The sequence below is a fragment of the Gymnoscopelus microlampas genome, assembly GCF_963454915.1.
Source record: "Gymnoscopelus microlampas genome assembly, chromosome: 18".
In the NCBI taxonomy this organism is placed as follows: domain Eukaryota; kingdom Metazoa; phylum Chordata; class Actinopteri; order Myctophiformes; family Myctophidae; genus Gymnoscopelus; species Gymnoscopelus microlampas.
The window spans coordinates 23,778,597-23,790,980 of NC_139955.1; the positions used below are offsets into that span (position 1 = coordinate 23,778,597).

A 12,384-nucleotide genomic window follows, 5' to 3' on the forward strand; every position below is an offset into this window, starting at 1 on the left:
AATATCGGGGACTTGTAGCCTATATTTATTATTCCTGGTCTACACAGCAGTGACTGAACCGCTCAATTAGAATTACTTTTTACTTGTAGTTTTCCTGTTGGCACACCAAAAAAAAACGTTTTGGTTTCAAACTGCTAATAAAGTATTCAATCAATCAATCAATCATAAGAAGTAGCCTAATTATAAGAAGAATTGAAGAAAAATGTATACATCCAACTTAATAATCAAACAACTGAAACAAGACATACAGTGAGTCAAACAATCCAGGGGACATGAAGTCATGGTGGAGGACATTTTTACACAATCCTCTCCATTTTATGAATTGCAATATATATAAATGCAACTTTTATATATCTAGCTAGCTTATATATGGGACAACTTCAAGATAGTATTTTTAAGAGTTGGGACTGCATATGATGTACAAATTCATTATTTACGACAACATAATACCCAGTCACAGAGGTGGGTCCCTGAACGGACATGCTAGGCCCAGACCCAGGAGCCCAAAGGTCAGGGGGGCCCTCTGGAAGATGGACCTACTCGGGGCAGACTGGAAGCAAAAATCTGCCTGACTATTTAAATTATCATATATGTTACTGTTATATATCGTCACTGTCGGAACGGAAGTAGAAGGACGAAGTAGAAGGAGATGAGGTTTCTGGCCCACAATAACGACAAAATAAAGTAGTGAAAGCACATCAATCAGCTGATCAGTCAGTCTATCAAATCAATATCCGTCCGTACACGACAAATGTGTCTGTGGCAAGACTTGGCCTCGAATGTGGCAAATTCTAGATTTTGTTTTTACACACCATTATAATGTGATCTTATTCACATGACCCAAATACTGAATGTCAGTCTAGGTTTTATTCAGAATATGTATGACACTGATTTGCTATGACACACATGTATGGCACAAGGAGTCCACTAGGACAGCGGTTCTCAAACGTTTTATTTTGAAGGACCCCCATAACTCTGAGAGTGTGTTCCATTTGTAAACTGAGAGCGTGTTCCATTTGTACACTCTCAGAGTTACAGACCAGTAATGGTCATTTAGGGCTAGCTCTTTATGTGTTTGTCTACTCATTTTGTATGTCCATGACAAAAATATAATTTTTAAAACAATGTCCACCACAAACCAGCATGCCGATGACCCTATAAACTAAAGGGCCCCAGCATGTCTGCACAGTTTATGAAACTATCTCATATTTTGACACAACTTGCTTTTTTTTCCTCTATCGGAGAAAAATGATGAAAAAGGATAAAAAAGAGAGAGTTATACACAGTGCATGTGTGGGGGGAGGGAGGGGACTGATGCAGTCTCAGGCCCAGGGGCCCATGGACTCAGGAAGACGGGCCAGTCTGCATGGCTCTGTGCATACCTAAACATTAAAGGATATGAATGCAGGAAACCTAAATGTATAATCTGACACATGAACAAAATCGGGTGTAATAGACCTATAATACAAAGTATTATGACGAGTGCTCTAAATATTGTTTCCTTTTAAAGTTTGTGGCTCCTGAAACTGCTGTCTGGAGTGCTGATTATATGTGTTAGGTTAATAATAGTGAAAATGCCAACACTGCCTATAATCACCCCCCTTGGCCAAGTACACACAACTCTAAATGTAGTGTTAAACCAGCAGAGGGCGATGTTTGCCTAGCCTACTGGATAGCCTGACCTAGACCTTGAATGCTAAAACAAAACACCTCTCCATTCTTCAGTTTGTGTCTTCATCAGTGGTGGACAAAGTAGCCTACTCAACCCCAGTAGCCTACTTGGGTCAAAGAATTGATACTTCTGGTCAAATATTAATCCACTACAAGTGCAAGTTGCTCTGTCAAATTGGTGCTTGAGTTAACAAGTAGTCTACTGGAGTACTTTCTTGAGCATATGCTATATTATGTATGTTACGACCCACTGATTCCTGATCCCTACACTCACATCCGTAACAGCCCCACCCTCAAGAAACAAACCATTCAGTTTGGTTTTACAAAGTTACAACAAAAAAAATATTTCATATGTACAATACCAACCTACTCCAACACTACCTACATTGAGAGGATTGTGTTTTACAGTTGGATTCTCAGCATCAATTCTACAACATTCATTTTGGATTTCAGACTCGTCATTCAGTTTGTCAACTTGTCAGCTTCGGCTATATCGGTTGTTAAATGTAACATCTGCTGCAACCGCTGGGCCTTCACTTGGAATACGTCCCACCTCTCGGGAAACAACCCTCTGTTCAAAAGGAATGAAGTCAGGTAGGAGAACAACAAAGTGGCAACAATGCCAGACAGCATGGAGATTGTCCTGATGGGAGCACACTGAATGTAAACGCCATCCTCCACAGTACAGCCCGGGAAGTGAAAGGCTGCCGGTAACCCAATTGACGGCTCCCCACACAACAACCTCAGTGACACTCCTACCAGTAAACCCATAATAGAACCATAGCCATTCGAGACACTGAAGAAGAGGACACAGACAAGTTGAGGGAAGAGGATGTTGTAGGCTATGTCTGCTCCAAGGAACCAGAACACCATGATGCTATTGTCTAGAAAGGTGAGCGCTGTACCGGCCATGCCCACCACTACCACAGTGATACGGATCACCCACTGGAGCTCTCTTGATGAGGCCTGGAGGCGAAAAGAAAAAGGAATTCAGATGGCAGAAGCTGAAGGAGGTTGGGCTTTTCTCTCCCCTTCTCTCTGCCTTTGTTGATCACTTAAACCCCAAACGCTTTTTTCCGTCTACATCAAATCTCTTTGCCAAAAAATAGTCGACCTCACAACAACAAGTGTTGTGAGCTTGAAGATCTGCTATTTTTGGCTAACGTTACCCACAGAATATGGATGCTGGGGCTCAAGTGGTTAAACTGCTCTCTGCTCACGTGTCCCTCTCTTCATCCTCACCATCTTCACACTCTCAGTCCTCACACTCTTCAATCCATTCACTGCAACCTATACTACAACTACCAATTATAAAAATGGCTTAACTGATCGTGTATCATTTACGCCCAACAGCAACTTTATTTGCTAAAATAGCTTGATATTTCACCCCAAGAATATATATTTTTCCTATTGGCTGTTTAAATGGGTTCATATAGAACCTGTCTCACTTCCCTTGCTCTACATTTCCTTGTCTTGACTTCTCTCTCATTTCCTCACCCTCTTCTCTACACCTCACCTGGCTCCTCAGGATGTTCTTGTAGATGTTGGAGGCAAAGACGGCGGCGGCTGAGAGCAGAGCCGAGTCAACTGAAGACATCACAGCGGCAGCCACAGCCCCGATGCCGAAAATGGAGATGTAAGAAGGGACCAGATACTGCAGGCTGATGGGCAGAATCATGCCTGCCTCCCCACGCTCATATGGAGAGGGTGAACCGTATGAGGTCAGGTTCCAGTCTGAGATTTACACAGATAGATGGGATGTTGGACAAAGTGGTCAGTCATTGTCAAGGGCTTTTAGGAGGGTATGAGCATAGCATGGGGATGTTACTTCACTATCAATATTGTCCACTGGATTTAAACAACAAAAGACTAAGTCAACGAGAAAATGTTTTACAGTGGAAAAGGGCTTTTGTGTTTATGTATGTTTTTTCTTCAAATCCTGTTTTAAGTTAGGCTACTTACTAGTCACCACTGGGGGGCAACGGTTACGTTTTCATAAAATAAAAATTAAGTGCAAAGAATTAAGGATTAGATTGATTACGAAGTGTGTGGTAATACTTAAAAAATGCACAGTTTGGAATGACAGTGGGCACTGTGTAAAAAAGGGACATGATTAATCCATGGTGGTATGGGGACAGCTGCAAAGGGCTGGGTGAATGGGTGGAGACAGGTTTACAATAGAACCCAGCGGGATCTATAGGGTTTACATAACACTACATCTTATTCTTACCAGCTCAGTGGCCTTGTGAGCTGGGGTACGGTTATAAATTGATAAGAAAATTCAAAATGTGAGAATGGAGGGGTGACGGTGATCTGTTCTCTTTCAACATTATGTTGTATCCAATCCAATGCACTATTATGTACCTGTTGATGCAGCTACCGCTCCAATCAGCACAGAAGGGATCCCAAAGATGCAGATGAGGACAGCTGCACAGAAGCAGGTCATTTTGGCAGTGGCTGCAGAGCGGGCAGACAGCGTCCTCTGGTGGAAAACTTGATAGCCCAGGTTGCCAAAAGTCTATAGAAAGAACAATAGTAAGTAACCAATCTCATAAACTCCTTACTCGAAATCTTGCATCACATAACATCACTATCAACTTTGCCCTCCAAAATTCTTCATACTGTACATCAACAGTGATTCAGCTATTTTCTTTCTGTAGAAAACAACTCTTATTTCTACATAGAAAGCAGAGTTTTGTCCATAGATTTGATCATAACTTTCAGTTTGAAATCTAAAATTTCTCGTCGACCCGGATTCCTAAATATTTACTACGTCACTCTTTTACCAACAATAAAAAATTATCAATCCATCTCCATGCTGTTTCTCCATCCAGACTGCCAACCCAAGGGGCCTGGAAAGTAGCATTGAGAGCTGTCTTGGTGATGTCAACTGATGTAGGGTTCATCATGATGAAGGGAACACACAGCCACTACATAGAACACAAGGATTGACATGTTGAGATATTATCATATCTGATCAAAGTCTTTAGAAACAACAATATTTACCATACTATCCATACTGGCTGATGCATTATATGGTCAAGCACTATTCTGGCATGCCCATACCTTTATGGCAACCATATACTGTACATCAATCCAATTAATTTCCTTAAGTCAAGGTCACTATTCTGCCTTAATCTCATGGCCACAGTGGTTATCGGCTAAACACCAGGCCGTAAGTGTTGTAGTGTTCACTGTTCACATTCATAGTTTAAACCTTTCAGCACAACCTCTGTGAGACTGAAGACTGCTCAGTTTGACTAATGGAACAATGCCCTATCAACAGATATATGGAGATAATGTAGAATGTATTATGATAAGTGTTGCTTTAATCCAGTGGTTTTCAACCAGTGGTCCGGGGGGGGGGGGGGGGGTACCAGGGGGTCCCCAGCAAAATGAGTTAACATAGCGTCACAATCATTTTAACCACTTAGCTTTGGTTATTAAAAAATAGCAGATATACAAGCTCATAGCGCGGCACCGAGTGCCGCGCTATGAGCTTGTAGATCTGCTATTTTTGAAAAATCTTGAAAATGTGTGCAAATCTTTGAGTATATATATATTTTTAAAGCACATTTTTTTATTCAAATCTTTGCTTCTGGGGGTCCCTGGCACAAAACATTTTCAGATGGTGGTCCGCGGCCAAATGTATATCAATTTAGGGGTCCTTGGCATGAAAAAGGTTGAAAATCACTGCTTTAATCTGTTGGTGAACACATTGCAGGCGCTCACCAGACTGATGAACATGAGAATGAGTTGTATGATGTCTGTGTATGCTACAGAGTAGAAGCCTCCCAGGAGTGTGTAGATGATTGCCACTGCAGCAGAGATGCAGATGCAGACAGCATAGGGCAAATCTAGAATCACTTTCATGGTTGCGCCTACAAAAGAAACCCAGAACACAACACATGTACACATGCATACATTTAATAGGCATAGTGTATATAAATACACACAGTCAATTAGTACAGCATATTCAAATTCAAGTGTGAAAGATTAATTTAGCTTAGTAAACAAGATTGTTCACATTATATTCACACTATGAGACAAAATATTAGCATACAAGTGTAAAACCCCAGAGTAAAGTCACCACATATTAACAACATTCAAATGTCCATTACTTGAGAAAATTCTGCATGCAGAGATTAATACTAGATCATGCTCAATTATTTCTTTAACATTTTCAAATATGATACAGTGTAAACCCTTTTCAATGTTGACTCTATTGTCACTTACCTAAGCCTATGAGAGTTCCAGTCACCCAGATAATATCGGATGTAAGTGAAGCGAAAGACAGTATTCCACTTATTACTTTCCCATACTTGATTTGAAATGGGTCCATCATTGTTACATACATTTGGCTTCTCATTGGCTCGACAAAGAAAAGTCCACCTTTATCAAAGTAAAGAGAAAGAGGGATATGCATGCAGTGACTATCATGAACTATTATTATGACAAAAGCATGCACAGTACATTGTTTGGTTCTAGCCGTTCTTGATATAATGTATCCTATGATCACTCCGTATAGTAGAGAATTAGTGGGTTCAGTGAACCTGCAACATGATATCAAACAGTTCTGATCATGATTAGAAGAAAAACTTGCCAATAATAAATGACAGGGCTCCAGTTAACGGCATGACACTCCAAATCAGTCCCATGGTAGGGTTATACGTTGCCTCTGTTATTCCGACAATGAAGCCACCTCCAACAAATGTAGCTGTAGGGCACGCACACACACACACACGCACACACGCACACACGCACACACGCACACACATAACATTTTAAATATAGCCTACTCTGTACTCTTATTAACCAATAGACAGAATATATATTAAGCACATTTTAATCCATAGACCCTATAACTGATCTAAAATGTGCACACTTTGAATAGCACTCACCTGTCATAGTGAAGATACCCACTAACACATTGATTCTCCGACTTGCCAAGAGTAGTACTTCGGTTTGATTTCCTGGGGAACTCTTCTCCATTCGTTTGGACTTTCCAGAGGCCCAAATACCGGTTCCAAGCACCAACAAGTAGAAGAATATCATTACAATCAATCCTGGAACGTTGAAGTCCATCTTGCCCTTCTTGTGACCTGCCTGAAAAGAATAGATAAGATATCTCAAGGCGCAGAGTGTGTTCCAGTAACCACCCTGTTAAAGGGTGCCTAACTGCTAAAGACTTATAACTTTGTAACACACCCAACTTTTGTTGTGCTGATAGTTTGTTTAAGCCATATCCTATATATAGATATACAAGTTTGCGACAATTTCGTCTTTCTAGAGATAGGCTACCTACCTACTCAGTAACTGCGTAATTGCGATATGATTATCTCTCTCCCTCGCTTTCTCTCTCACTCTCTCTCACTTGAGTACGCACACCATCTCTCTCCATCTCTATTGCTGTTATGCAGTGTAGGTGCAGGTTTGGGTTTGCACCCAGATCTCCACCAGGACCAGTTCTCCTCCCACAAGGGAGTCCTTATCAGACTCACAGTCACAAGTACAAAATGAGATTACTTTATCCAGCAAAACATTGTCTGACACACATGCATGTGTTGCCACTACACATCGCCAAGATTCTGACACCATTGTTGATTTGCACCAGTTCTTACTGACTTAAAGTGGCAATCCTACTGTTCCTGTCATTCAAGGCACAGAGGAGGACCCAGGTGGCCCAAAGGTGGCTTCTGAACAGTCGGATACATACAGTACAACCAGTGGTGGACAAAGTACTCAATCCCAGTACTTGAGTCAAAGTGTAGATACTCGTGGTCAAATGTTACTCAACTACAAGTGAAAGTGTCTCAATCAAATTTGTACTACAGTTAAAGTACTTGTAATTCAACTTGTATTCAAATTCTTAAGTATTCTAAAACAAAATTACAATGTACATTTTCTTTTAATATCAATGCATTGCTGTATTGAAATGTATGTTTCAATATTTGTTTAGATTTTTTCCTTGACAATACATAGCACCGCATTCATCCTACATAAACCCCTTCCCACCCGCTACACAATCCCACCCTGTTACACAAATCTACATAGACCACGTACAACATTCACAGTGCCCAGGGGTAAAAAGAAAAGAGTGGGGGAAAAAACATTAAAAACAAAAAAAAATATATAGCTGTATTGAAATTTTGACATATTCCCGAAAACATTCTAAGGTTTTCCATAAATATTCAAAAAACTATAAATATTGAAAATAGCAGATCTACTAGCTCAGTTGCGATGCAGCCCCAAACTTTGACACAATCAAAGTCAAAAGACTTTGACCGTTCTCATAGTTACTGTCTTAAGTAGATTCTATGCTGGATCATTTTTCTCTATTTTTTTAAGTGTTCTCTCTTTTTTGAATATTTTGTACAACATAGTTTTTTATGTCATATGATACGATGCTGTATAGCAGTGGTAAGCAACATGCAGACCGTGGGCCAGAACTGTCCCGCCAGTGAAAACACCTGCACTGGCAAATTATTTTGTAAGTAATTTACAATATCTGTCTGTCCCACATATACAGTATATCCATGTGGAGGGAGAAAGATAGGGAGGCGTTTCACATGCCTTAACAATACACTGTTTCTCTCCATATCTATAAGAAGAGACCTTGAGCTCCTGTTCTATGAAAGAGCTCTTGTTATTCGTATCTCTGTCCGAAAAGGAGTATGAAATGTGGTATCTGCATTTAACCCTTCCTAAGCATCAGGAGCAGTGGGAGCTGTGTTAGGGGTTAAGTTCTTTCTCAGCAAACCGAGGACCTTCTGTTTCCCAGGCGGCCTCTCTACCCACTCAGCTACGGCCACCCTGTAGTTCCTATCTATCAATATGCAGTTATAACGCACACATATTTATTTATTGACTTTTATAGCACTATATTAGATGGTCTGTTGGTCTGCTGCAGGTTTCAGTTCTTTTTTTTTTGATTGATTATCTTCTGGCCCACCATGTAATGGCTTAGACCAAACTTACTTGCCAACCCCTGCTGTATAGGACAATGCAGAGTGCCTTTTTGACATTGTCAAAAATGTCAACATTGCTGACATTGTTCAGCTTGTGGGTCATATAACCTTCAGCACTTTTATTTCTATTGCTGTGGCATAATTCCTTTCGTTCCTTTCCAATACCACCTAATTATAGACTAGCAGAGGCAGCTCTTAATAGGATAGGTTACATTTTTCCTCTAGTTTTCTTCTAGTTATTGCCTGACATTTATGATGGTGTATATGGTACCAGGTGCTCTAGTCACATAATTTACAAGTTGCTCTGTGATCGACTCTATGTACTATACAAGGTCTATGACCTGATAGGTGAATATATCCCTTTTTAGGGTACAATTAGGCCTTGTACAGTGTACAACTCTTGTGTGTATATATAAGATTTCTTTTGTATGTGCATTGTATTATGCATTACAGAGTATGGTGTCACCTTCGCTTTCATACATTCGGGCTGCATTTCATTTTACTGTTTGCATTGTCAATCATCTGTATGATTTAATTGTCTCCGCCAGGCCGAAAGGCATGGTGAGAGAGTATGTTTTGCACCCTGTCCGTCTGTCCATCCGTGTGTCCTGTCTGTCCGTTAGCAGCTAATCTCCGGCACCGTTGGCCCGGTCGCTGCGAAACTGTGCACACACACTCCCTGGATGCCAATTCAGAACCTCTGCCACAAATTTTTCACATGGGCCTGTTATAGCGTCACCAGGAGGCCAATTTGTGCAAAAAAAATTTTTTATATTACTCCTACAGATTTTATCCAAACGTCATGCAAGTCGGTACACAGTATCTCTATAGTCATGTGATCAACACGGATCTGTCCCATATTCCATCCTCATTGGCTAAGGTTGGCTTCCAAAGTTTGCAGGAACGAAATGCCTCAAATCACGAACGCAGCTTGCGATTTCCGTGAAATTTCACACACACATTCGCACTAGGCCAAGGAAGAAATGCCACCCTTTTCACATTGGCCTGTTATAGCGCCACCTGCAGGTCTAATTTAGCAAAACACATTTTTGGAACAAAATGCCTCAAATCATGAATGCAGTGTCCGATTGCCGTGAACGACCTAAGAAGAAATGGCACCCTTTTTACATTGGCCTATTATAGCACCACCAGAAGGCCACAATAACGTACCTGACCTGGCGGAGACCTGTGCTCCGAGGAGCACTTTTTCTAGTTTAATCATCTTTTCATTGCATGCGTCATTTCATCTGTCAGGTGACTAGACCAGCTGCTATTCAAAGGTGTGTCTCTGCTCAGTTGTCCTTTGTCTATCCTGAGGAAAGGCTCAGATGCTTGAAACGTCACTCACGTTGGTCATTTATTACAATTCACGGTGGGAGAATGAGCCTGGGTGTTGTAGTTTGTTCTTCTGTCCAGCACTTGGGATTTTATCATTGTTCTATGCTTTAACCTTTTTCTCAATGTGCCATGCTTTAACCTTTTTCTCAATGTGCCATGCTTTAACCTTTTTTCTCCCCTACCCTTTAGAGGAGTCAACTTGCCTGCGCATATGAATACATGTGTGACCTAGGCTCTAAAACAAAGGGTGGGCTTAGGAAAAAACTGAGTACTAAAGCATAGTGAGCACTTAAGAGGACTAATAAAACAAAGTGGGCACAGGTAAACTGGGCACTAAAGCAGAGTGGGCACTTGAGAAGACTGGGCATTAAAAGGAATTGGGCACATGAAGTCGTAAGCATTAAGCTTAAATATTGTATCAATCATCCTTAAGTATAGTAGTATAATTGTATCTATAACTGTATATTATTTCAAACTGAAGGTCATTGAAGGTCAATAAACAACGTGAAACATCTTTGTTATATGGCATGGGTTTTCAACTGATTATGAACCAGGGACCACCACCCTGACTGAGAATCAACCTGGGGACCACTGTTGTGTTGGGAGGGGGGATATGGGCGTGGTGTGGGGGAAAAAGCTTGAAATTAAATAATGACTGTTAAGGCCTTCATTTAATTTGTTAATTCTAGGTGAATTCAATTAAAGCCCTTAACAGTCATTATTTAACTGAGATTATGCTAGTGGTCCAGAGCTCAGAAAAGATTGAGAACCACTGATCCATTCCTTTCCCATGGCTGCCCTTATTCTGTTCTCTTAACCTTCCATATTAAACTCATGTTAACTGATTCATTGCAACATATATGAGCAAGCACGTGCAATTGATATGGGCACATTTCCTACTAATGATGACTCAACCAGGTAAACCGGTAGGCCTACAGTTTCCCTTGAAATTCTAACTCCCATTTCTGTGGAAGTTCTTGAAATCCGACTTCCAAGTAACTGACAACATTGATGCGTCATCATACATCATACTGTTTCTCAACTAGTGGTCGATAAAATAAAATATAATACAAATCTTCACTTTCCTACATTACTAAATGCATGGTCAGGGACCACATGCAATACCTTCACGGACCACCAGTGGTCCACAGACCACCAGTTGAAAACCCATGTTATATGGTCATTATATAGATTGCTGGCTTTGTGGAGAACACCGTTACTTGAGGGCAGGTGGAGGTCAAGTTCTAATAACTAAACTAGTTTTTTTCTTTTTCAAGGTTTGGCAAACTTCAATAGTTAAAATGACTGTGATTCCATGCGTACAGGAGGTGTGTTTTAAGATTTTAAATAGGCTACATGATGAGTTATGAAGAGCATGGCAGGATTCAAAGGAATGTAGTGGTGTCTGTTGTGTGTGAAAAGACACACGTTCCAATGTCAGAACATACACTGCCTTTACTTTAGTCTCATGGTTGTTTACATTGTTGACATGTATCATTATTTTCTCCCTTTTAGGATACATGCCAGCCCAGAAACACCACTTGCACAACTTGCACCAGCAGTTAGCCGGTCCAGTCAGCACTCAGCACCTCCAGTCACAGAACCCAAGTAAATGCTTGAATCTATGCAGGCACTACTACAGCTATGTCATATTCTTTATTCATTGATTTGTAAAATCTGCCCCCCCCCTATGCCCTGTGTGCACAAAGGAAGTGCCGCTGCCGGGAGCTTCATACAAGGGTTTGCCGAGGGCCAACCCTAGATATACCGCTCCCCCACTGGCACTTACATCGAGTTCAAAAAGAGAGACAAATCTTTCAGTATTATATGATAGAATTTCTATAAGCTTGGTGCTTTTTCAGCACCATGGAGAGAGGCATGAAAATATACGTACACAACTTTTGCCACCACTTCTCATTTGCTGAAATGACACTGCAAAAAGTTTAATCAAAATGAAGCCGTGGTAAGGTGCTGTAAGTGATTACCACATTGCACACAAACAAAATTGGCGGTACCATTACACAAATTAGTGTCACATTAAAACATCAACATCGGGTCAGTTCTACTCTGTGGCCGTGGGTCATACATCCTTCAGACTGCAGCAACTGAATGTCATGAACATCTAACAGTTTATCTGTCTTATATAGGCTAGTGATAATAAATAAATAAATGCATTAAAATGTAATTGCCAGAAATGATAACAAGTCAGCCATTTGTTCCATATCGGATACAGCAATATTTGAATCCACTTTCCCAGACCTTATCTTAAATAAACAAACTGGCACCTTATTTAAGAAACCTCTTTCTAAAGGTTCTTATCTAAGGTCAAGTTGTTTTTATCATTTAATTAATATGAAAGAGCTATACATGCTTTTATCTCGACCCGACTTGACTACTGTAATGCCCT

The 12,384-nt window shown here is 40.6% G+C and overlaps 1 protein-coding gene across 1 annotated transcript; it reads right to left on the reverse strand.

Moving 5' to 3' along the window:
• Positions 1–283: 283 nt before the first annotated feature.
• LOC311065448 (high affinity choline transporter 1-like) lies at positions 284–6,905 on the reverse strand. Its single transcript, XM_084085803.1, has 8 exons — positions 6,573–6,905; positions 6,275–6,388; positions 5,908–6,063; positions 5,404–5,552; positions 4,458–4,601; positions 4,036–4,189; positions 3,188–3,405; positions 284–2,637 (listed from the first exon to the last, which is right to left on the reverse strand). The coding sequence occupies exons 1-8, from the start codon at positions 6,754–6,756 to the stop codon at positions 2,134–2,136; spliced, it is 1,623 nt and encodes a 540-aa protein (XP_083941929.1). The 5' UTR covers positions 6,757–6,905; the 3' UTR covers positions 284–2,133.
• Positions 6,906–12,384: the final 5,479 nt, after the last annotated feature.